This window comes from Athene cunicularia (genome assembly GCF_003259725.1).
Source record: "Athene cunicularia isolate RWA chromosome 9 unlocalized genomic scaffold, athCun1 chr9_part1, whole genome shotgun sequence".
Taxonomy (NCBI): Eukaryota; Metazoa; Chordata; class Aves; order Strigiformes; family Strigidae; genus Athene; species Athene cunicularia.
In genome coordinates this window covers 14,036,478-14,063,571 of record NW_020799110.1, presented here as the reverse complement: position 1 = coordinate 14,063,571, position 27,094 = coordinate 14,036,478, and the positions used below count along the sequence as shown (strand labels likewise).

Sequence of the window (27,094 nt, the reverse complement as noted above, 5' to 3'; positions counted from 1 at the left end):
AAACACTGAGAAAACGAGACTACAGAACACAGGAAAACCTCTTTAAACTAATCAAAACACAACTTGAACCAAATCTGCTTGGAACTAAGGATATAAATACACAATGTTTTCAGCAAAGAAGCTGCTTCAGCTTCAGAAGTTGGTCTCTACAACTCTTACAGCTGCCACAGCACCGCACAACAGTTCCTTGCAGCCTTCAATTATACCAGCATAACTGGACAGAGCTATGTGTGCATATGCATAGCACATGAGGGAATGACAAGGGGGCAGGCTGTAAAGCATTAAAATGATTTGACTAAAAAGTCCATGCTCCCCAAAAACCATGTGGGTTTTGTTTCTGTAGTATTCTGATTTGTTTGTTGGAACATGCTGTAGTTTTCCATCTGGGATTTTCATCAATTGTTCCCAGACTGGATAAACAATGAAGCAAGTTGAGAAGTCCAACCTTTAACCAAAACATATATTGACATTCATTTACAGATGTGCCTCATGTCACCATAAAACTAAGCACCACTTTCCTATTTATGATGCGTTTCAATAAATAACAATGGAAACAACATAAATATAATCCTTTTAAATGACAATAAACTTACTCAGGAAACTTTGCAGCTGCAGTGACACAGCTCAGCTGAGTCAGTATAACATGTGGTCAGTACCCACAGAGGCAGTCACACTCCCTTCTGCTCCCACCAGAGCCTCCAGTACAGGTTGTGGATTTCTTGAAGGTTAATTTTATGCTATCTAAGCATGCTAAATCAGCTTACCAATAGGTCATATGAATGCCAGATTTGATAGAATGGTGAGAGCTAAGAGCCAAAGAATAAAATCTACCTTGTTTTGGTGGTACAAGTCTATCAGATTCACCCAAGCCCTTTTCTTCCAAACAGGCTGAAGATCAGGACACAAGCCTCATCCCTGATAATGCCCCTACTCTAACTGGGCCATCTGTGGACAAAGACCGAAGAACTTCTCATAAATATCACTCCTCCCCCATTTCCACAACAGCATAATTGAAGATTTTTCTTTTGTGTTTAAAGTGCCCTTGAGATTTAAAAATTTTGAAGCTGTCCTTCTCACATACCAGTATAAATGGGGACCAAAGCCACTAGTTTTTTACTGTTGTAACAGATCTTTAGCATATTTATGTTAGAAGCACTTATACAAAATTAAAAGGAAGTCGAGCATTTAAATCTTGAAAGAATTCACTATAAATAAGAATTAATATTGCCACTAAGAAAAAATGTTTTCCTTAAAACGCTTTGTTCAAAATAGGATGGATTTTCATAAAGTGTTCAAACAAAGATCAGTTATTGATCATTCTTGATCACACTTAAAAGAGCTGGGGACATGGCAAATTAATTTTACTTACAGGGTGCACTGGAAACGGTCTGTTATGGATTTTACCAGTTACAAATGCACTGCAGGAAAGGGCAGACCTTCGATTAAGAACAAATGCAGTCTCATTCCTTCTTTACTGACATGGCAATAAAAATATTTTTTTGCTTTGCCTAATCCAATCAAACTTAATTGGAAGGAATGGGAATTTTAACAGGATAGAAACATTTGCATTCACAAAATGCAGTGATGTTTTTAGGCTGCATATAATGGCTAAGAGAAGCATCTTTTTCATTACTTAGGTTTCTAGTTCTACTTTATAGCTCATTCTATTATAAAACTAGAATCACCACTACCTTTTGACTTTCAAAAGAAATGCACAGAAACATTCATGTTATGCAGCCACCTGATCCACAACATAAAATGAATCAAATTAGCATGGGTCAGGGTACTTGAGCATCTATTGCACAGTGAACAGCAGCAAACACCAAAATGGCAAACCTGTATGACATGTGGACTAGAACATAACTTCAGACGAATACACTACCTACAACACTTTCTCTGAACACAGCCACATGCCCAGAATTACTGTAATGTCATTAAGAGTGATATTTTACCTTGGTTTTTAATCTATGACCAAGTAACAGTTCAATTCAGGTTGCTGAAGGCAAAGGCATTAAAGCAATCTTTTTACTTGTGGTTCTCAGTTGTGGTACAGTCTGTCAAAGTAATCCTTTGCATTGGCTATTCTCCTCTCAGCCTGCATCTACAGTGCCTTTACTAGGAAGTGATACTACATTTAAAATACTTAGGTGAAGCTCACTCACTCTCACATCTATGCCTGCCTCAAAGAAGTAGGGCAGCATAGCATGGTGCTACTTCATTGAGGCTACCAAGGAGATCCATATACAGGATGAAATTCTCAAGCAGATCAGCGCTTTCTACAACCAGGAATTACATAATCATTAACTTCCAAATCTCTGATTCAGAGAGATACAAACCAACTTTTTTCCAAGGTCATATGTATTATTTTGATATGCACAATAATAATCCAAAAATGTCAAGTTAAGAGGAATTACCAATTCTTACTTCAAATGAACATCTGAATACATCTTTATTATGACCTGTTTGAGGAATATCTATTGTTCATTATACTGTATAAAGCCAGAACAAAACACAAACTGACATACTAAAATTTTTGTGAAGGGATTATACAAGTATTTGCTGATCCAGAATAATAAACAAACATAGATTACTTCTACAGGGACAACGGACATAATAATACATTGTCATAAGAAAAACAGTTCATTGTTTATATTTGAGAATTTTGTTTACTAAAGCTCTGTATTTTAAACTTCTGCTAGTTAATTAAAAAAAGGAAGAAAGAAAAAATTACCATACCAATGCTTTGGTGTGACCTGAGTCAAACTTATGACTTCATCAAGAATCTCATTCTTTGCTTTTTCAAACAGTTCATTCTATGCAAAAGGAAAAATATGAAATAAAAAGATTTTAAGTAGAGTTTGATTATGTTTCCATCCAAAAAGTAAACAAACCCTTTTTCTTATAGCCTTTAAGCCTAAAATGATATCTTCTGGTCATGTTCTGGACAACGTATGTACTTGTCATAAATTACCCTGGTTTAACATATATCTTCCCACCCATCTCTTGCATTCCTCTGGTCAGGCATGGCATTTGAATATTCAGGGTCTCCATAAAAGAATTAGAGAATGGGATTGTAGTTGTTTTGTTACTCTGCCTGAAAGACCAGGGAATGTCATTTCTTTGACAGTTCTGTCTTGATCACAAAGAAACTCTGACCTATTCCTGTAGGCAAGTTAGGTCAGTTAACTAAGTACGAGAAGAGCGAAGGACTTGTTAAATGTTCACAAAACAGAGAGCTCAGTATTTCCTTCCCCTAGAATAATTTACATTGTCCTCATATTTTAAAGTGTCAGTACTTTGTTAACTTTAAAAAAACCTTTACAATGAGATTAAATGGCGTAAATTTTAATCTGTATCTTTAACATTTTCTAACACAAAAATTAAAGCAGTAGTGTAATTTACCCTGTCAAGCTCTCGCAACCGGGGGTAATTGTTCTTCCATTCAGTCTCAAGATTGAAACGTGTGGCTGCAAAAATCAGAAACAAGGTCTTAATTTTTATTTGTCTATAAGCACTTCATGACTATCTTAAAAGTTTAGCCACAAATCTTGCTTATGAGAACCCCACCAAGAATTTTAAGTGCCTCTGCAAATGAGCAAAGGTTTTTTCTGTCTATGCTCAGATATTCTGTCTGCAAATTGCAGGATTCATGCATTGATAAAAATGTAGTGGAAAGAGAGCCAGTCAACTGCGAGCTCTGTATAAGTCAGTCCTGCCCTGGCTGATCAGATGGTATCTTTATACAAGAAGCCATTTTAAACAACATCTGAATCCAGTGGAAGAACTGGTTTTGCCCACAAAAAACCCTGAATTTTTTTCTTCATATTTATCTACTCCTTTGGCTTTTAAAGCAAGTGGGTCCTTCATACCATGGTTTGTTTGGTTTTTTTTTTAATGTGTTTTTGTAAAGATTAACTGGGGCATTTACCAATTAATGAGAAATGGCAATCATATAAAACATGTAAAACACAACTGCCCAAGCGTGCTGGCAAAACAGTGTAAGTATGTGGAAGAACTGTTTAACAGCAAGTTGCTATTTCATTTGGGTTTTGTAAAGATTTTTACCTTTAAAAGCATCTGCTTGCTGCTCCACAGACTCTCTCACCATTTTCCAAAAGCAATCTGACACAGCAAGACTTAAGTTCTTTGTTGTTACCTGGTGTGCCTTCAGCATACATGTCCTGTAGAGAAAGGCAGCTACAAGGAATTCTTCTATGCATACCCACGCTTTCTGGCCCCCATGTTCTCCTCACAAGAATAAAGCTTTGCTTTTTATAGCAGAGAATAACATGTCAATGTACACCTAACCCAAATTCCAGTCTCTCCCTCCAAAATACTCAATGCAGATAATCACCAAAGCAAGGGAAAAAACCCAAACCAAGCCAAAGCTACCATAAACTTTTTATTCTAGAGGTTGCAGTGCAGGTACTGCAGTCCCAAAGACCATGCAACTTACTTTCCTGAGAAATACAAGACTGTGAAATCAAATCTCTGCTCAATGAACTTCCAGCAGAACACACAAGCTGAATACAACATTGTTGTGACACCAAGATGACTGATATTTAGAGGCACTACAACTCATACTTGGTCTGGATTCACTCCTCCCAGCTGTATCAAGTGCCTAGACAAAGGCTGGGACCTTAGTAGTTTAAGAGCCAATGGAGAGACACAGAAAACTGGCGAGGCTCAGAACTGCGGTGGAATCAATTGCTGCTTGAAGATGCCTGTCTCTCTCCATCGACTTAGAGCAAGCATTAGGAAACCAGGCTAACTTGGGTCAGCTCAGCAAGATACTTGAATTAAACAGATTAAATCTCAAATAGTGTTTCCACATTGCAATCTCTTTTTGAAGTTCAACAAGAAAAACTGATGCTAGCATTTACCAGCACAGGAAAAGTGAATAAATAGCAACATACTTTAACAGCTTTGAATTTTGAAAAAATTCCTCTTCATATTCTTTAATAGAGTCAATGCTTTCACTGCTGTTTCCTGGAGAAAGAAAAGAGTGCTGCAACAGTTCCATTTAGACAGTTTTCTGTGCTGTCAAGGACAAAATAAGTAGAGTCAGAGCTCTCTTTACCTTTTCCAGTAACAACTGCAAAATAACCCAAAGCTTTCATTGGGAAGAGCTTGCCTTCAATTATTTGCTGGATCTATGAAAAAAAAAAGATTAAAAAAGTACATAGTTAACTTTGCACAGAGACATTTTTCCCTTCAGCACAGTTTTAAAGTCAGACCTAGTTGTATCCATGCATAGACTACTGTAAGCAGTTTGTCATGAGACTATGAGTTCTACCGATAAAGGAAAAAAAAAAAAAAAAAAAAAAAAAAAAAAAAAAAAAAAAAAAGGAATGAAACAAATAAGGCATAACATATCAAAACACAAAATAAAGTGAAAAAGTCTACCCCAGAATATCCTAAAGCCTTCTCAGGAAATGGAACTTGCTCAGGTCACTGCATGAGAGGAACCAGTATTATAGCAAGCTGTAGCCAAGCTGTGACTGCAGCCATGTAGCTGATCACTAAAAGCAAAGCCTGAAAGAGATTAAAACACCACCCCCCCAAAAAGAAGAAAATCATACTGAATACAGAAATAAGGACTCAAAACCATCTAGAACAGGTAGGTGAGGTCCATATTTCTGACAGCATCTCAAGTATTTTTCCAAGTGTGATTTTAGCCATCAGAGTATGAGAAAAATAATTTCAACTCACCCTGCTTGGGCTAGCCACATTTTTCTCAGCAAGATCAACTTTAGTCAACACAAAAATTGTCCTTTTTCCTTGGGGATCCATTTGGCTGACTAAGTCTGTGACAATACTGCGTTCTGCATCCACTGATCCATCTAAAATAAACAGAACCATAAATTTATGTTTTAGGGACTATATAACCTGGCATGCAATACTGAAGATACAGCAGGCATCAATTAAGTTTCATGTTACAACTTAAAACCAGTAAAATTACACTTACATTCAAATTTTGGGTATACACAGTGAAAGTTTGCTTTGTTTCCAGTATCATAAAAAAATTAGTTTCTTGTGGTGTGTAAGTTTTGAACAAGTACCTGCTTGCTCAAAATATTAAGCTCTATTATTGTCTGTTGCCTCCAAAAACACTTTTGAAGAAACCTGGAATTTTACTAGCACCATTCTTTTTTAATACAAAACTCTTTATCAAAATGTTGCTTTTTGCCACAAATACAAAAGATGCTTTAATTTATAAATAGACATGATGTTTTGTACACTACACAAATTATCACAAATGGAAAAAAAAATATAATCAGGAGAGTCTCCAGAGTAACATAAGAATCATAATTAAAAAAATTTAAAAATCCTGCCAGTTGGATAACCATCTAGACTCTTATTACCTTGAATACAAAGGATGATGGCATTAGGATTCTGCATGTAGGCCTTGCTGATGCTAAAGATAGTCTCCTTCGTATCTGGAGCCATACCTGATGTCACAGTCTTTAATATGTATATGGATATATATATTTAAAGGAAAAAAGAAAACAGAAAGATGTAAAAAAGAAAGACACTACCAATAACACTACTTCATTTACATGTCTTAAAGATTTTTTAAATTATTTATTGCATACTTACACTAATGACTCCAGGTAAATCAACCAATACCATTCTTTGCAAACCAGGACCTTTCACGCTTAAGGAGATGGTCTGTGAAGTAAAATTGAAATTAAAAGTTTATACACACATCTACTTTGTATGCAATTACATACACACACATATATAAAATTATATAAACACATATTTATACATACATATGCTTTAAACCAGCAACAGCCTGTAATTTTAAATAGGAAGTCAAATTTTACATCACAATTACATGCATATAAAACTGATTTTAACAGTCTAAATACACTTTTTATAACACAAAATATTAAGTATACACAAACTGGATTCATCAACCTCCTAGCTAAAGAATACTTACAAAAGATGTACAGATATTTGCCACTAAATATTTGACAAGTCTTACCTCAGTGCTAACAGTGCACCCTTCCTTCACACTATTTCTCATTCTGATTTCTATTTCATTTCTCAAAGCTGCAAGCTGTTTTGAGAAAAGCAAAATATCAAAAACTCCTTATAATTGTGATAGAAGAAAAATCACCAACATAAGAGTTTACTTCAAGATTAAGATCTCTGTTTATAAATACTATCTCAAATGCATGTTGAATAACTAAGACTGATAAATGGGGTGCTAAATGACACATTACCAGCAGAGCCCTGCATACTCCAAAAAAAATGTCTTGCACAAGAGCTCCTCCTACATTTTATCCACACTAAGAGATAACTTAATAACTAATATAATACCTTGTGCCACTAAATATATTTCACTATAATTAAACAGGGGCTGACAGCTTATAAAGACACAATTTTTTTCAGAGAATTAATATAAATCACATTAACTTCCAGTCATTTCTTTATACTTACATCCTCTTCCTTGGTCAGATCAAACTCCCGAGAGCTGTCTTTGAATAAAGCCACATGGTGGGGACCTTCACTAAGGGTTACCTAAATAGTAAAAGCCTCATATGAGAAAGCATGGTAAATCTAACAGAGAAACATGAGAAGTATGTAGCATATGAACGCTTCCCACTGCAGACATATATGTAATGCTTATTTAGCACAGGACTACTTATAGTAAGAACTACTACTCCACTGATAGCACATATGGATCATATACAGGCCTGCAGAAGTTCTCATTGACTACAACAACTCAGTTGCTTAGAGGCCATTTTATAAACAAATGTTCACATATACTTCAATTAATGGCATAATCAGAAAGAGAACAATACAGCAAATGCTGATTCGGAGATTGTTGATGTTTCTTACCTTAACAGGGGAACGTGTCATCATCTCCCCAGACCCTCGAGGGAATATGCGGGCTTGGGCGATCATTTCTAACACACTGGTTTTTCCTGCACTTTGATCTCCAACCACCACCACCTTAAGTGAAAGTTTAAACAGCCATTGGCTTTCAGCAGGACATTTTGGAAGTTTAGATAAAAGCTGACCAAGAAGATGCTAATCTGTATCAACACTGGCTATATTATGTTTGACAATAAATGCATTGATTTAAATATGGAATCCTTGAAGAAATACTAACTTTTACTAATGCAAAAAACTGACTTGTGTTTAAGACAGCACAGCTCACAAAGCACCCTAGGGGCCTAACCTACCAGGCTACCTACTGAAGAGAGGTAGGGCTTTTTGTTCTCATTCCAGTCAGTTGTTCTCTCCTTGTACAAAATCCTTTCAAAAGGCAAAACACTGAAGACTACTCCTCTGGTGGATGGTACTTCTGCCTGGAGAAGGCTGAATTCTGTTGTAGTTGCTGTCATTTTCCCATCATACTGGCTTCCTACAGAAGCCACCAGTGCTAGAGGTGGTTGTGCAAGCAGGAAGCATTCCTGGCTCTTCCCTACACCAGCGGTCAGGCTAGCCAAACCCCTTCTCATGCTCCCCTCTCCAACAGCAGCACTACTGTGGGGAGTTAGCTGGGGCACCTTACCTCCTCAGTTCCACTGGTACACACTGGGAAAAAAACCCAGTCATTTTACACTGCTGAGAAGGCTGGGGTGCCCAGACTGAAACAATTTAAAATGAAAGGCTGAGCACAGCAGCAACATCTGTATTTAGACTGGGTTTTAACTATGAGGCAAGACAGACTTAACATAGTTATTCTCAAAATTCTGTTATCGCATTTAAAATGGAGAACATGTCTTAAGCAAAAACCCTGGAGTTACAAGCAAAGAGCCTAGCAGTAGTTCTGGATTATTTTGCAATATAATTAAATGCTCTATTCAATTATAAGACTGGTGTTTCAGTAAAAAAACCTGGAATTTTTAATCTACTTACTCGAGGTAGGTGATCTTGAGTGTTATAACTGGCATCATAATCAGACAGGATGTCAAGTACTTCAGAATACATATCAATTAAGGATTTCTACAAAAAAGTACACAGAAAAAACACAGCCAATCAACAGAACAAAGATTGGGTTACAGATGAACTACTTTATGTGTATATTCTGTAAACTCTTCTGTAAAAATGTGTTTATTCTCTCCTGATGGTTTGAAACATAAACTGTCTATACTGGAGCACAGATCTCTGTTTTATGAAATAAAATACCAAATCAAGTCATCCTTTGCTTTCTGTGAAAATACTAGAGCTGCAGAGGCATCTTGCTGAAGGAGCAAAATGAAAGCGCTCTTACTTAAAACATAAGAGAACAACAGCACTCAGACTTCAGAGTTTCCAGGTTAAGAAGCTGAACTGAGTTTCTTCCATTAAACACCCAGACTTACATTTTCAGCTTGATGAACAGTAAGCATTAACAAGGGTATAGAGCTACCAACCTCACTCTGTACAAATAGGAACTCCTTATCTTCCAGCTCCCAGAGGAAAGAGGAAGATCTATGTTGGTCAGCAAGTGACACAGAGACAGGCACAAAATGTGTTTTTAGAACACTCAGGATGTTGGCAGACAAAAGCAAAAGCATACTTAGCTCAATCTCCCTGGATTTATACAGGGCTGTTAAAAGATGTTTCCTGACATTGTAACTATATTCCTACCAAACTCAGTAAGACCCATGACAAAGCACAAAGGAATCAGACTGTGTGTATAAGAAGAGTTGGAAGCATATTTATTAGCAAATGCAGTGAAGCTACATCAAAAAAAACAGTCTACATTGCCCACTTAAATAGGTTTAGACCTGGTAATCCCTTTGTGCTCTTCAACTGAAACCACTTCTAAAAGTTATATAGTAAAAAAAAAAAAAAAATGTATAAAAACATTAACATGTCAAAAAATTAGCACAGATAATTCACATATGAACTTTTAACATTTGTTAACAAATACAATTTAGAATAGCATCATGGAAAAAAATGGCACAATTGTATTTCTATGCTGGTTTGTTACACATAAATACCTTTAACTTCCTCTGATGAATGCCCTTGTCATCCCTTTGCAGTACCAATTTTCTTAATTCTTTGTTCTCCTTCTCTAATCGCTCAAGCATTCTTTGGTATTTGAGCTACAAAACAGTGGCACAAATATACTGCTGTAATTATGGAAATGGTAGACTCATGTGAGCAAAGTTTTACCTATGAAAACTATACTATCTTTTAGACATAAATAAAGAAACCTTTGTGATCACTACAGTTTATTAAAAATACAAGGCCATCAAGAGAAGACTTATTTTTTTTCATCAACATACCACCTTTGCTACAAAAGTTTTAATAAGACCACAGTGTTCAGACCTGGAAATATATAAATCAATCTTTAAGCATCATAAACAAGAATAATTTTCAAAGGAGCTACACATATTCAGTCAGACAGAAATTAAACATCAGTGGGAGCTGGCCAATCAAAAAGATCACAGGGCTTAAATGTGAATTTGCAAGCCTAGTTTAGACCCTTTCTTCAGTATACCATCTCAGTTCAAGAAACAACTGTACCAGCTCAGTCCTATTTAGAAGGAGATTATGACACGTCCTCTATGGATAAGACATGAATATAATTTTGATACCTACTCTGAACACTGTTTTCTATGATGTGGAAGCGTATTTGGCCTGTGTACTTTTAATAACAAATCAAATTTCAAGCTCTTATAAAAAACCCATAAGTAATAAATGCTTTCAAAACTAGCAAATACATAGAGGTTGCAAAATGTCGTATCAAAATATTGTGGTTGAGCCAAAGAGCTAATCAATTTAGAAGCCTATAGATGCAACAAAAGATTAATTGTTCATTAACTTAAAAAAAAGTAAGCAAGCAAACTGAAGTAATAACTAATGAGACTAATATGCATCAACCTAGAAAAAAAGTCTGTCTTAAAAATAACTAGTTCTGCCTTGTTAATGAAGGAGATTAAAACTTTGTTGGAATGAGATTTGGTGAAGTTCAAGTCAATTAATGAGACAGGAAGGAGTCCTTATACCACCTTATACCACATTTGCACTGAAAAGCTCCATTAACATATAATATATGAAACCCTGTTAAGTCTGTTGTAAGGCAACACACCTAGGAAGAAAAAGTGATGCTGTCTAAACAAGAACTGTACATCTTGTATCTGAGGAATCATGGTTCATGCTCTGTAAGGACTGCCTAAGGGATGAAATATTTCTGTGTAAACCAGATCTACAGCTGCAAACTGTATTGACCAGTATTATGAAAACCAACCCCCAGAAAGGCTGGAAATGCTCCTCAGTTGAGCTGATGAAGGGAATTCTTAAATTAGCTACCGAATGCAAGACCAAATTTCAGAGAACATGAAAATTTTCTTTTTGTGACTTTGTTCTTCTTACGTAATATACGCTCATATATATACTTGCATCCTTGATAGAAGATACTAGATTTATTACTGTTTCAAATTTGTCAGGTTTTAAGTGCAAGCTTCATGTAAGGGGAACAAAGTAGCATGTATGTATTCGCTATATACAGAAACTCATATTAAAAAACAGGCTTTCCAAATGTCCAATGTTGATCTCCTAGGTCCTCTGAAGTTAGGTCATGCCCTTTTTAAAAGGCCAGTTTGAAAAGCAGTGATCCTAAAGCTGATCTTTGCAGATCTTTTCCTTTTCTGCCAGCTAATAAAAGCAGGCTGCTCTTTTAACAGGAGTAACAAAGAAATACTGAAAACAGCATTTCACTTGCAAATCTTCTCTCAAACTATATTAAATTACAACTGAATTGCATGGAAGACATTCAGAAATTGAAAATGGCTTGGGTTTTCTAAAGCAAAGTTTTTTAGAAACATATTAAAAATCCTACCAGTAGCTGTCACCGCTGTTCAAATTTTCACTTTTTAACTTTTTTTAAAGGACATCTGAGCAGCACCATACTTTTCAGCTTCTTAAAGGGATTAAATGTTCTCTTAAATCCCAGAGGACAGAGAAAAAGCTTTTAATCTGCCCATAACAATTTTCATGCCAACAGTACAATCATAGAATTTTAATTGAAAGAATTGCTTACTGCTTCACGAAACAGATTTTGATTAATACTGCATGGCTTATACACAACTCTAGCATTGTAACTGAAATTATTTCCCTAACGGAAGAAAACAGAAAAGATATTTTGGTTCTCCTGAAAGCCACTGGGCTATAATCTGAATGCCTCACCCCGCATATCCCATATGATATCTGTCGTTCCTCTTCGACCTGTGATGTTGCTCAGCAAATGCACTTAAAAGCTTTTTTACTAGAAATGATGTTTTTTTAGACTAAGGGATTAAAGGATTAAAATATAACTCCTTAATAGGTAAACTCCTTTCCTTTCTGCAACAAACATGCCATTTAAACATACAAGATAAAACAGTTATTTTTAGTAGCACTGAAGTTATAGAGAACTGTAGAATGTTAGGAATAAAGTTAGCATGCATAACATATTAAGAACTGGAACATCACTACTGTATTTATGCAACACTACTGGGCTAACTTTATATTTTGAGAACATATAGCATTGAAGGCAAGGAAAGTATTTTGGGAAAGTATGATTACACATCTACCGTATTCTTATACTTCCCTCTTGCATTCTGTCAGTCACTGTCAGAGAAAGAACAGACTAGACTGACCTTTAGTCTCTGCCAGAGTCAACTTTGTATTGATAAACTCAAAGATTGAAAAAAGCACTGCATTTTTACCAAGTATCTTATACTTCAGGTGTGCTTTCATCTAGTAAATCTGAGTCTGCTGCACATAAGTCTCTACTTAAGACATCAGTAACTCAGAAAATTTACCTGAGTGCGTAAAAGTTCTTCTTGAAGTTGATCAATCTTCTCTTTGTCAGAAACCTACAAAGAAAAATAATCATGGCTACTAACACATTGTTGAGTTTCTCCACTGCAACTAACCAAATCACAAACTGAAAGCGTCATTCTGTGAAAGAAAATTTACTTTACATGCATTTTAAAGCAAATAAAATCCTTCAATTAGCATCTGAGATTGACAATGATGGCAATTTCAATCTGAAACAGGAGGCTCACATAAAAAAAATATGTCTGAATTCCAGTACATGCAAATGCAAAAATTAACCCTTCAGGACTTAATACCAGGAAAGCAGGCTTAGGAAAAAGCAATCTCTCTATGGTGCTTAGTTTTCTGGACACTGCCCTGAATGTAATTTTAGTTCGTTTCCTGAATTAGCACAATCTTAATGTGATACAATCACTAAAACATCTGCTTGCTACAGAAACTACTCTCAGGTGAGTATTCACTATTTCTGAATCTTCAACAAGATTCTTATTTCATATTTATTTTTCAGAATTATAATCCTAAACATGCATGCACAACTTCACAAACTGTAGTTAGTTAGGCCAGTCTTGGAGGGTTATTTTAAAATTATTTAAATTACATTAAAAATGAGGAAAAAATAGGATACTATAATAAGAAAACATTTTTAAGTTCAAGGCATAAATGTAGTAAGAACAGGCAATTAGAGCCATTCTTAGCCAAATATTTTTAAAATAGGTTCATCAAGATGTAATAAAGAGTTGTTCACAACAATCCTTTTTTAATAACAGACAAGCATAAATGGTACAACACAAATTCATGATGCAAATATTTACAAACAAAAGCTAATGGTTGACTGATGAAATACTAGATTTAGAAAAAAAAATTTTAATTGAAACAATTATTGAAAGAATAATATAGGTAAAAGCTTCCATATTTAAATAAAGGTCATGTAATAAAGCTCATTTACAACTCATTAGCTTCATATCAGAAAGAGCATATTATCTAACACACAGAGGACAGTAATTTAGACACAAATCAATTCAGTTATAATTTCATACCAGTTGTTACAGATCAAACAAGAAAAAAAGCCACAGTTATTCATAGTGATTGATATTATTCAGCTATTAAACCTGCAACATACAGGATTGGGCCCGCATTTTATAAAAAGCAATCCAAGCTGACACTTTCATCTGTATCCAATTATTTTCTTATTCATAAACAGCAAAGAGGAAGTGCTGTAAATTGACATCCTTTTCATGTCCATTAATTAGTTCAGTGATAGTAAAAGTGCGTTAGAAACAGCGTTAGTTCAGCACACAGACCACTTGATGCGAGCAGCCACAAGTTGGTATATGTAACAGTGCACCTACATATACACATACTTTAAGCACCTCAGGGACATAAGGGGAAAATAAAAAAAAGGAAGGGCAAAGAGAATGGTGTGGAGAGTCAGAAGAAGCAAGAAAATAAAGGAAAGAAAAGGAAAACAAGATGTTTCCATGTGCTGCCAATTTTTCTAAGCAGTTAACACTGTCCTGTCCTCTGCTCTTAAGCAAGCTGTGTCTGAAAGTACTGGGGCCTTGATGCATCTTTGAAGTACATACTTACAGACAGATTACCTCTAACCACATGACCACTGTCTTTTATGTACAGCATACTTATGTTAAACACAGTAAGTAAAACTATTGCACACAGTCACATGTTGCCAATCTGAAGCAAAGAATTAGTTAGCACTAGATGTTTAATTCTAACAAGGACAATTAGGTGTCAAAAACAGCTCTACAATATGCTTCAGCATTTGGTTCAGGTGTGCTTTGAATGTGAGTATAAACAGTATTTTGAACATGTAATTCATAATATTGCTAAAATTTTTTAAGTTGCCGATAAAAGCTAATACTGTCATAACAATTTGAAGTACTAACAGCCCCATATGACTAATTTATGATCTATAATTTCTACTCACAAAAAATAAACTAAAATATCTCTATATAGGCACATTTGTTTAATACAGTTCAGCATGCTCTGTATGTCAAGATTCCTCCTTTTTTTCCCCCCACCGCCCCCACAGAGTTATAAGAAAACTGTAGGGCCATTTTTAACCAAGGTTTCCTGCACACAGAGATGCAGATACCTGTTTATTAAGATTACCAGAAGCTTCTTATAGTTACTCACTTTGCACAACAGTTGCTTTCTGACCATCTTTGTCACACATTGTATAAGATACATACGTATGTCTGAAAATGCCGTACCTTTGAAACTACAGTTACTGGTTTTGTATATTCTCTAATCAGACTAGAAATAATTCTGAATTGGTAATCTACAGAAGAACTACAACGATTTCCAGCAATATAAATGAAAATATCAAGGCCCAGACAAAATGCATATAGCAGCTGCCATGCACAGTGCAGCTGTACAAGGCTAATCAACTATACTGCTCAATATTTATCAATAGGCTGACAAAAACAATCAACAGGAAACAATTACATTTTTGTTTTTAATACCCTCTGATGATTGTGAGATGCTTCTTACTATTATTCAGTTTACAACTGAAGTAATTTAATATTGAGTAATTAAATGAAAAACATACAAGTAAATCAGGCATCAGAACTTCCAAGAATGGAAATGAAATGATCATGTTCTCTAGTAGACAGGCAAGTAAGCCAACTCAGTTACAAAATAAACAAGGTTAGTTTCTGCCCTGTCAAAAGGGTCCGCAATGACATTTCAATAACAGTAACAATTTCTTCTTCAAAGAAGAATTTGGATCAATGATTGGAATCTTTAATATCTTGGTATGAGGATATAACTTAAATAGTTTACAATCTCTTTCAATTTGTTTCAAGCAAAAAGATTAGGGTGACCAGCAAGACACATTCATTGTCATCAGGCATATATGCCCAAAGGCACACCTAAATGATAAATCTAAATTTTTATATGCACATGCGGTTAGACTTTCAACACCCAGAAAGCACAGAGTACCTCCCTTGAAGGACAGAGTAACATTTACAAAGATAGCCCTTACAGCCAATTCACAGCTTCGGAATTATAGAATTAGTTGCAAGAAAGTATTAACAAGGTAGAATTTTAATCAGAAACAAACATAATATCAAGCTCATTTTTTTCCTGATTGCATCTATAAGGCTGATACACTTTTTTTTATATCAAATACTGCATTGCCTTTCCAGTTATTTTTACATCTTCATACATTTTATTATAAACTTCAAGCTACTATTCCATACTCCAGCTCTCTCAACTGTATACAATCTGACAGAAGCTGAAGGAGTTAGCTTTATTTAAAAAAGAATAATTGAACAAATAGAGAATATTTAGACCACTTTACTCTTCTACTAAAATACACACCTGGAAGGGAATGAATGTAAGGACATTTGTAGGACACCTACTGAGATAAATAATTGCGTTTCCATTTTATTTTGTTATACAATGCCTAGATTCATACCTGAGGACAGAATGTATCAGTGTTATTTTAAAACCAGACAGAATATTAACTAAATAAATTTGAAGAATGAAATATGAGGAAAAATTGCCTTTCAGTATCTTTTTTTTTTTTTTTTAATTAAAGGAAGATTAACAGTTTAGAGTGGCCAAGGGCTGAAAATATTTAAATTTAAAATGCTACTGTAGTTTCAGAGAACTATGATGTCCTCTGTTGATGGACTAAAAATCATGACAATTGCAGCAATGCAACTATGTCTAAAACTTTAATTCACATTTACTGTGTTCCTCTTTCTATGGGGGTTATCTTCAGATGTACAGCAGATTAAGTTCTGTATCCAGTGCTCAATCCCAAAGCTGTTGAAAAATATGAGTAATCAGATTTTTTTGGGGCAGAGAAGCAGTCAACAAAGCAACGTGGTTAAAAATTATGGGTTGTAACTGATTAGACAACTAAAATACCCCAATTTAGGAAGCATTTACAATTCATCTCAGCCATATAATAATGAATAAAATGATCAGATCTTAAATTAAATAAAGCAATGTGCAGATGTTTAACAACCACAGCATAAACAGCGTAACCACAGTATAAACTGTGCTTTAAGAGGGAAAACAAAGGAACACCTTTGATGAATATACAGTGGACTATTACTAACTTTAAGTGCAAAATTGTTTCTAAGAAGCTGCTGTCATTTTCATACTGGTAACAGTATAAAGCAGGAAAAAACGTTCCCAGAGATATACTGCCTGTGAATAGCTATACTCTTACAAGATAGAGCTACTGTAAGCAAGCAACAGTAGAAAAAACAGACCACATTTATTCATATACATTTAAAATGCATTTAAGGCAAGTATGAACTTTAAATAACAGTTTTTATAGAGGTAGAGAACATACAATTTCAAAGTGACACAAAATACCTATTCTGCCTTTAAGATCAGGCTTTAAATGCAATTTGGTTAAATTGAAACAGGACTATACATCTGTAGTGAAGTTGGCTGTAGTAATTATTTGGGCCCATGATTTAATTAGTTACATTTTTCTAGCTCAAATGCAGAAGGCTGAAGAATTTTGTTAGTGGGAATACAGTACATATTGTCCTTTAAGCCATCACCTTTCGCTTCTGCTGGGAAGAGCCCATGTTACATTGGCCAGCGGCTCTGCGTGCTTCCTCTTCGTGCTGCTGGATTTGTTGTTGTAACAGAATGAGTTCACCAAGCAGGCCCTGCCGTGAGTTTATAATAAAAAGGAGAGGAAAAATTTGGGATGTAAGGAGAACAAAGTTAAACCAAAAGGCATGACAAAGACAGATGAAAAACAGGTATGAATGGGTCAATTCAAACAAAAGTGAAATTTCATTAGCAAGATCTCTTGCTAGCTAACTGGGAGTGGATATAGCCAGCAAAACCATGCATTTTGCAAATTCAAGTAGGACAAAACAATAAACATTTAGATACATTTTCTATTCAACTTTAAGCACCTAAATCTTAACACATCCCCCACCCCAACAAACTAATAACTACCCTGGCTTTAAAATATTCTTAAAGGTTTCAGGATGTAATTTCAATTATTCATGCCAGAAGTTCTTAAGTATCAGCAATTTTTCACAACTTAACCATGCATATATTTAAAGAGTGTGCTTTGGATATTCCAGACAAAGTTGTGCACAACAAATAGGCTCAACTTTGTCAGTAATGTAAAAGTTCTCATTTTGTTCTTCTTCCCAGCAATGCGGACAGTTTATAGAAAGATGATTTTGTCTGCTACCTAACTTCCTCAAACTAGGAGATACAAAATAGTTTCTAGAACATAAATAAACAAAAAGCACCCTCTCCATTTCTATAACACACTGCAGTTTAAATTCATGGTGTTATAATCCTGCCTGATCACTTCAAAAATCCCTGCAACTCAATGCTTATTCCTTTACTTATTCAGCATTTCCATGAAGTTTAGTTCTCTTCTCCCTCCACACCAAATATTCTTGTAATGGCAAGGTGTCTTTCAAAATTGGTTTAGAGATACTATGCCGGTAGCTACTGCAACTTTATGTACAATTTATTTTAGAGACTGTAGACAAAAGTATTAATGAACTATTTAAATAAAGCTCTTTAAAAAATACTACATCTTCCAAGAAAATATTCAGTGAAATGAAAGGTTTCAAAAATGCACTTTAGGAAACAAAACAAACTCTGAAATAGAACTTTGGTGTAAGAATTCGAGACATCTACTATCAAGTTACACATTTGTTGCATGAAATACACACACAGGCATGTACACATAAGGATAAACACCACAGGAGAGAATGGATAAAAGAAGAGAGACAATCAAACAACTGAATATAAACATCTGTTAAATAGTGATTTGTACAATATTTCAAAAATAGAAAAATCTTCACATTTGTATTTTCCTGAAGCACTTTAAGATTTAATAAATTTTTATATTGCCAGACGAGCAAACACATTAGAGTGGTGCCAAGAATTCAGACAAAACAAAAGATTTCCTTTCGATACAGCAGCAAGGAGAGATAGCCTCACAGCTACACTTAGTATTAGAACAATAATAATATTTTGCCATTTTGCAAACATGGAAATTGTCGATACAGCCTGACACAGTCCCTTTAAACATTATATAAGAAAATACAAGAAAAAACACTGAACAAACCCTGCCATGAAGGCCTTTTAGTATTTAAACAGTAACTGTAACAAAAGTCACCAAGTCTACCTATTTAACAGGCAATTACTTTCTAAGGCACCTGGACCATGTGACTCTTACTCCATAGTAAAGTATGGAAAGCAAGTCCTTGCAGAAAAATATAACATAATGCTGGGGGATGTAAAGGGGTGAAAATGATGAGGAAGGTAAAGAGATCATTTTCTAAGAATTTGAATAAATGTCATAATTTTATCTAGAGTATCTATAACATGAAACTGGGAATTAAGTTTGGAATATAACAGTGCTATGACTAGAAAAGAGACAATTATGGAAACTTTATTGTATAACTTGCAAGAAAGAAGAAAACAAATGAGAATTAAAAAAAAAAATCCAAATCAAGTGGTATTTCTTACTAAAGCCTCTATTTCACTCTCCAGCAGAAGCTGTAGTGAAATGCTGTAGAATTACTGTGCTGCTTCTTACATCGACTAAAGGTGACCCTGTGCTGGCTGAGCAAGGCAGTCTACACACTGCCAAATCCTCAACAGTTCATCAGGTTCTTCAAGGCATGAGGTTTTATCCAAGTACCAAAGGCAGGGAAAGGACTGTGTGGTTGGGTTTGTATATAGCTTTTAAGTCCCAAATCAATACTTGAGTCATTTTTCACACCCACTTCATCACAGCTGTAACCACTATAAATTTGCTTTAAAAGTTGGGCTAAGCTTTGGAACAGCTTCCTAATAGGAAATTTTTTTGGACACAGACAATAGTACAATATAGTTTTCTAAGAAGGTAACACTGCCATTTCAATTGAACTAGTCCCATACAAATACAGTAAAATATTTTACTACATTATTGCTTTAATTATCTTCCCTCCTCCTTCTCCAAGAACAACATTTCTTACTTAATCCAAGTAAACCAGATTTAAACTCCATTAATTTAAATTATTTTAATTTTAATTTAATTATCTTTTAAAAAAAATTGTACCTTTGTATTAAATGAGAGATTATGAGATAAACACATTAGCTGGCAAGAAGCAATACAGCCTGATTCGGTGTTTGGGACAATGTTCATTCTCTCAGTTATCTTGTAAACTAACTGGTTTCTCATTCATTCTACTGGATTTTTTAGACACCTGTCTGAGGACATGCCCCTTAAGAGTTCCACAGAACATTCCTCCAGATGAGGAATTCCTAGATTCCTTTACCAGTTACTCATCTTTTCACAATGAAACAAAGAAAACCAGCTCAGAAACATTTAATACCATGCTACAGCACTTTATGCATCCATACAATCACAATTCTTAAATCAGTACTGGTTGGCAGTGGAAAGCATTGAATGAAAAAGGACCATCTAACCCATTGCCTTGAAAATAATATTACAACCAAAATTTATCATATTAATTAGCAAACTAACAGTTTCTAAGTGTAACATATCAGATATAATTGGAGTAAGAAAAATTAGTACACCAGCCTAAATTTTCTAAATCATACTGATTTAATGGGCTGATATTTTCCATACCACAGCCAAAGTTTTGCTGGCAACATTAAAATGCAGTTCTCACTGCATCCAAAAACAACAGAATAACAACTATTAGTGATATTACTGGTATTCAGTAAAACTCTGTTAATTTAGTTATCAAGGACAATAAACTAAGATGGCCACTTCTTCACAAATCAATAGTAAAGTATTCTTTATGTTTTTAAACAGTGAAACCTGTGCTCAGCAGTCACTCAAGAGAAAGTAAGACTATATATACACAGTTTACTGATAAACAGAAAACAAAGTGCTAACTTAATTCTCATGTAGAAATCCATTGCTTTTCTAAAGGGAAAAAAAACAGTTATAAAAAGTGAGCTTTGTACAGGTTTCACTATATAATGCCATGCAGAATTAATGTAGAATAAATGTATACATGCCTGCATATACAGAAACGTCTTTTATGTAAAAGTCCCAGTTATAGTTCAGACACTTTTGATTGCAAAAATAAATATATAATAATTTACAAATTCTCTGATATATATTGTTTTCCTTCCATATTTTAAAAGATTTTTAAAAAATATGCACAGGAAAAAATGAAAAGCCTTTAAAGTTTGAGCAACATTACAATTTAGGAATTTAATAGAAATAAGGTCTACTATTCATGAAAAAAAAAAAAATTAATCTTCACCTTCTTTATTTCAATGAAAAAAATGCTAAAACTTTTAGTTATAAAAATACAGTAACATTTTTTTCCAGAAGACAGTTAACAAAAATGTGATGCATGCTTTATCTAAATAAAGTTAAAAGACAGACTACTTTAAGAAATAGAAATTCTTTATTAAGGCAGAAATTAAATAAGAATCACAACTGTGACAACGTCAACAGGAATGAGACTGCAAGCAGAAATGTTTGAAAAGAATTCTAAGAGCCTAAACCAACTCCAGTAATAAGCTATAAGCAAGTGTCATTGTGAATATATCCTGAAAGACTGCAAATGTACATGAAATACCTAAAATTACATTCTTATTACAAACCAATTTTCTTAAGAAAGCAATACCTAAAGATTTTGTAAACTGCCTTATAGTTTCTTTAGACCAAAATTATCATTGTACCATTTGTATTTTAAAACCAACAATGCATACTCAAGTAATTTCTATTCAAGTTGCTTCAAATCAACGTCTACAACTAGCTACAGAAGCACTTTAAAAAAAAACCAACAATAAACTACCTGTTGTCAAGACCTTTTTAGTTTTGCAAGAGAGAAATTACCTTCTTGTACTGCTTGTCATTGTCATACCCCTGGTCAGTAGCTCTGAATGCTGTTTCTCCTGGAGAACCTAGGACATAATTACAGAAACTCATTATAACACGAAAAAAGCACTTAAAAATTTTCAAATTACACCTACTATAAAATTAAAGTTTCAACCCCTAGGAATTAATTCAATAATCTTTGAAGTTCCTATTAAAAAAGTTCACCGTAAGAAATTGAAATTCAGTTGAGAACTCATCTGAAAATTTTATATCTAGTTTGTGACTCATATTAGTTATATCACAAGGGAGCAAGCAGCTTCAGTTAAGACTATTAAAGTTCTGAAATATTTTAAAATTAATTATTTCTGGTAAATATGAAAAGATAACACAAAACATTGGTATTATCGCAACAAGAAAAAATATTCTTTCCTACTATATTGACATAGGTTTTCAAAACAAGCTTCTGGAAAATGCATCTGCTAAGGACTGTGGCAGAGAAATAATAACTATTCATCTATTCATTCTCACAGGGGAGGATCTAAGTATTTTTAAAATAGTTGGAAGGTATTTATAGTTCAATATTATATTGCTGTAAATAGTTGTGTTTACACCAATATTCACTCTTCTTGGTATAGTAGTGTTTTAACAGTTTGGTTTAAAGAGGCAGGTTAAGGGCAGTAAAAAGGGCTTTTACACACCTAACAACAGAAGTAGATCAGAAGCTCCTATGACTTCACTAACCAAATTGTAACCTGTGAAGAATCAGCAGAAGAGGGGAAATAAAAATTATAAATACAAAACAAAATGCAAAACAAAGATAAGGGATCTTTGTCTCATTTGGAGGACCACACAATCAGAAGTGGCAACTATGCCCATGTGAGTATGTTAACAAGTAATCTGTGACACCTCACAATACCAGTCAGTAACACCACAATTTTAAATAGCCAAAATACATAGGAGATTGTAATCTACTTGTCACTTTGTTGATCGTGATCCCTACTTATGTGCTCACTGTGTTTTTAAGATTAATAAACTGGGTCCGCCATTGACAGTATTTTAAGAAAACAAAAATAAACTTCCTATGCACATATACAGAAATATTTTTAAACACACTTAGAGCAATGACTAACACCTCACAAATATAATCTTTCATGAATACAGATTTATGTGGTTTTACAATTATGAAGATATATAACAGGAATAATCTTGCACTTTATTACAAGAATGACTGGGAGAAATTTTAAACTGTGCTTATTAGCAAGTCATATATGATGATGAAATCAATCATTTTTAGTTTTAAAAAGACCACGGATCAGAAATGTCTTATTTAAGTCTCCCAAAACCTGAAAACCATTAAGCCTAGTACTACCTGCGCATACTGAATCGACAAACCACTTCCTTGTCTTTTGTGAAGGATTTAGAACTCCTACCTACGCCTTTGAAACGCAGCCCCCACCTAAGCTGAATCTTCAAGCAAGTCCTTCTAGAGCTGTATCCAGGTTAAAAATATCATTCAACCCCAAAAAATACCTTTGTTACAAATATCTTATTTCACATTCTTACAACATTAAGAACCACCATTCTTAATAATCCAACTTTTTTCTCCTGTAACAGCTGTGGTATTGTTACTGCCCAGTACCATTCTGACCTCCAAATTCCAGCTGGACACATCCATCTTCTACAACTTACTGAAGCAATCTATCTTTCAAGCTGTTTGAGTTCTACAAGAATTATAGCTTTCTATTCAATTTCACATTTTGGTTCTCTGTACTTGATATTAGAATTCTTGCTTTTAGAAGTACATTACACTTACCTGCGTCTGTAACACTTTCAGATGAGAATATTCAGTGAAAAGGCATGCATTTTCAGGATCCACTTTCTTTTAGTGTCTAAGGACATATCTGTAACCTCATCTTGTAATACCTTATTAAAACTAAGCTGAAAAATTGTTCTCACCAGGAGAAAAAAATCCTTTCAGTGAAGTGAAGCTCTCTCCAATCTTGTCAAAGTCAGGCAGAAGTTTGGCAAGGTCAGCTGCATCAGGAAGGGCTTTCATAAGTTTTTCTAGGAAAACAGTACAACAGCTAATGAGTAGGTCTTTTCCCCTATTATTTTCTGTGAACAAAAATGGTTTAGGCTGTAAAACCTAACAACTGCTTCAGGACATGGCTTTTTAATTTTTTTTTTTTTTTTAAATAACGAATTAAAAAGTTTCTTTCCACATGCACCTCCCCCCATGAGTGTTGAGAAATGTCATCAGATCTGAAAAACCAATTGCTATTTTAGACTTTGAACTTCCTGATAAGTTGGTTGCCTCAGGTCCTTTAAAACTGTCTAAAACTATTGCTGCATTTCACCACACTTCATACATTATTCTCTCGCATACTTGTTGAAGATGTTTTAAAATTATACAACACTAACTATGCTCACCTCTTGTAGATTTTAAGAAAATCTTATCTTTCAACTTCGTAAATAAGCCACTTCTGTAATCCTTTAAAAAAGCCACACTTATTAGCTTTAAAGTACCATAAAAATATAGCGCCCATTAGCAATAAAATATTTGTAATCTCTGCATTTATGAAGTGCTCATACACGTAGTAAAAAAAAAAGAACATCACCCTATTACCCTGAATACATAAGAAGTAATTCAGTGCTTGTTTTTAAGATTTATCTTTCATCTAAAAATATGCAAAAAGCATACTGGAACAAGAAGGTTCTGGAAAACAATCTATATTTTTCATTTTCGCTTATTCTGTATCTTCAAGATAATTTTGTCGATAGGTAGGTTAACTATGCTGCATTTTCAACCAGTCTTTTACTCATACATATCTTACTTACCTATTTATACTTTTTACTTGTGTCATTCATATAGAAAGAACAAACTTTGCACATAATAATACCAAAACACATGTAAGTCCCCTTGATCATGCTGCAGGCTCTCCTTTCAGTAATGGGATTATATGGCTATATGAAAGGACCAAGAACATTCTCAAATGAAAGGATCTATTATGGATTATCAATGCTAAACAAAGCTTATTTTCTTCCTGCAAACACACTGATACAAATACCTTGGTAAAACACACACTAAACTAACAACATGAGTTCACTCAAATTACAGTTGTAAAGATGCTACTTGAGACAGGCACTGAGGACCCATACCCTTATGTTTAAGTTTTACATATGCTAGTCTTTAAATAGAGCAACATTTGAGCTTTTGTGATACCAAAGTCAATATGTTCATCAAGCTCCCAAACGAAGTCAGGAACAATCCACTTATATTCCTCGAGATCTGGCATCATGTCCTTCCACTGATCATACGTCTAATACAAAAAGGAAAAAAAATATCATAGCAATAGAAAAAGAAATGTATGTAGAGAACCATATAAGCAATCTATGGAAAAGTAATACCTACATATAATACATACTAACCCACCACCTTTGATATGAATAATACTACTCGGCTCTTAAAATCTAAACAATCCATTTTCCATATTCATCCTTATTGTCATTAGTTAATCAAATAACGTTAGCTTGTATTTTTGTGGATCTAACAAGAACTATTGTTCTGAAGCATATAATAACAACAAAGACAAAACGCATAAAACAGCTTCCATAAATACCTTCTTAGCTGTATAACCACCACCTACAGCAGATCCTAATATAAGATAGCGAAGTTTGAGAAGCCTTGATGCTAGTCTAGCTAGCCAAAAGTTCCTGTGGAACTGGTATCCGTATTTTACATTTAAAAGTTTTGTTTTGTGTAAGGGGAGACGATTAAGAGAAGAGAACAGCTGAATGGATATCCTTAACGGACGTCTTTGAAATTTTGAACTTGGATAGTAGGGATGATGTATACTTCGGGAAACAAGATGCAAGTTTTGAAGTGGCGATTTTCTTTTTATTCCATAGCTGCTATTTGCTAGACTCCGGCAGATGACACTAAAAGAAATAAATAAAAACTCTAAGTAACATATTTCTTCAACAGACCATTAACTCTATAACCTCTTTACAAGCAATTCACATTACATTTGAGCTAGTTACAGGAGCATCATTCTTGAATGTACAATTTCCAGCTATCACTAGCATGCTACCAGGAAAATAAAAGGCTGAAAACATCGTTAATGGGTATAGTTTTTCTAGTGATTACAGAAATAAAACCTTAAATACCAATATGAAGCCTGTTATGAATTAAATTTAACTTTCACACCGGATTAAGGCAAGTAACATGTCTGTGGTAAAACATAGTTTGGGCAAACAGGAGCTAAGAATCCACAGAAGACTATGATCAACTTGCAACATGAAACTTGACAGTGTGGCTATCTTGTTATTCAAAATTAACTTTTAGAGAACATTAAGCTTGTAGAGGATTTTCAAACTTCAAAAAAGCAATACATTTGTCCTTTTTTGGCAAAGCAGACTCTCATTTGGAGTTCAAGCATATACTTAATGACATCTTTCAGGACATTTCACTCTAATATTCTGCAATTCTAGCATTACAGCATTATTGTTTTGTCTTAGGTCATGCATAGACAAGATTATTTCTGGAGATGGCTGCACCATGTTTGCTGAAGACTTCAGTAGAGTAATTCAGATTTATGCAAGAGGGAAAACTTCAGTCCGAAAGACTAAATCTGAAAACAGAGCTCAGCCACGAAAAGCATATGTTAAAACACAGGAACTTTGTCAATGTTGCCTACGTTAAAACAAATGCACAGGTTGGAATAAAGCTCCTTGTATGCTTTCAATTAACAATCTGCATTCTTCAACATTTTGAGGTAGCTTTGCTAGTTTAGGGAAAAGACAATTGCTCTGGAAAAACCAATTTCTTCTGTAACTTTGGTCTCATCATCATCATCATATCAGAATGGTTAATATTAAATCATTTACTGGATACAAAATATGAGTGAAGTTACAGTTCTTGAAAAAAATGCTTGTTGCTCGATGCTTTTTTCAGAGTTTTCAATATTATCAAGCACATTTGCATACAAAGTAGACAAATACAAAAGAAGGTACTTCACAACATCGAGGAGGCAAATTATTCATCCCATAGTCCTAAATAATTTAAAATTAACAGATCTTAAAGAGAATAAGTGAATAATATAAAATGGAAAATATTACAGCATTTTCTATACGGTTCTTTGCCTTGAAATTTTGCATGTACTAGCGATGACATTGTCTATGACAGGCATATTCTTAATGTCCAAAGAAGTGTAAGACTTCGTTATAAAAGCACTTTTGACCCAGAAAATTGAGCTTTTGGAAGATAAGTTAAAAATTAGAATTATGGGAATTGATATATTTTCCTCTCTTAAAAGACCAATTCTCCCGATGATCTATGCTTAGAAATTAGTGTAATGGAAAGCTTAAAAAAGGGAACTCCACTGGCTGTTATGAAAGTCCTTGTTCATAAAAGTCACTGTGATTTTGAATGGTATCCTCTTGCTGCTATATTAAACTGTCTAGAAGGCACTGTATCTTTGCAGTAACAAACTTAGATAATAGGATAAT

General features: G+C 34.3%; 1 protein-coding gene across 6 annotated transcripts in view; it reads right to left on the bottom strand.

Annotated features, from left to right (window-relative positions):
* The window catches only part of OPA1 (OPA1, mitochondrial dynamin like GTPase), a 55,954-nt gene extending 30,433 nt beyond the window's left edge, over nt 1-25,521 (bottom strand). Inside the window, exons 1-20 of one of the 6 annotated variants that reach the window (XM_026854898.1) lie at nt 25,207-25,521; nt 24,810-24,906; nt 23,543-23,650; nt 22,285-22,338; nt 21,605-21,672; nt 17,316-17,426; nt 12,756-12,809; nt 9,948-10,052; nt 8,878-8,964; nt 7,852-7,965; nt 7,450-7,530; nt 6,992-7,066; nt 6,601-6,672; nt 6,366-6,465; nt 5,713-5,843; nt 5,081-5,153; nt 4,917-4,989; nt 4,066-4,181; nt 3,403-3,467; nt 2,737-2,813 (exon numbers count right to left, since the gene is read on the bottom strand). In XM_026854898.1, the coding sequence (XP_026710699.1) occupies nt 2,737-2,813; nt 3,403-3,467; nt 4,066-4,181; nt 4,917-4,989; nt 5,081-5,153; nt 5,713-5,843; nt 6,366-6,465; nt 6,601-6,672; nt 6,992-7,066; nt 7,450-7,530; nt 7,852-7,965; nt 8,878-8,964; nt 9,948-10,052; nt 12,756-12,809; nt 17,316-17,426; nt 21,605-21,672; nt 22,285-22,338; nt 23,543-23,650; nt 24,810-24,885 (1,640 nt within the window). In that variant the 5' untranslated portion in view covers nt 24,886-24,906; nt 25,207-25,521. Of the gene's footprint in view, nt 1-2,736; nt 2,814-3,402; nt 3,468-4,065; nt 4,182-4,916; nt 4,990-5,080; nt 5,154-5,712; nt 5,844-6,365; nt 6,466-6,600; nt 6,673-6,991; nt 7,067-7,449; nt 7,531-7,851; nt 7,966-8,877; nt 8,965-9,374; nt 9,534-9,947; nt 10,053-12,755; nt 12,810-17,315; nt 17,427-21,604; nt 21,673-22,284; nt 22,339-23,542; nt 23,651-24,809; nt 24,907-25,206 lie in introns of those variants that run through there. The other 5 variants (XM_026854897.1, XM_026854900.1, XM_026854899.1 and 2 more) reach the window with 5 other exon arrangements.
* Nucleotides 25,522-27,094: the final 1,573 nt, after the last annotated feature.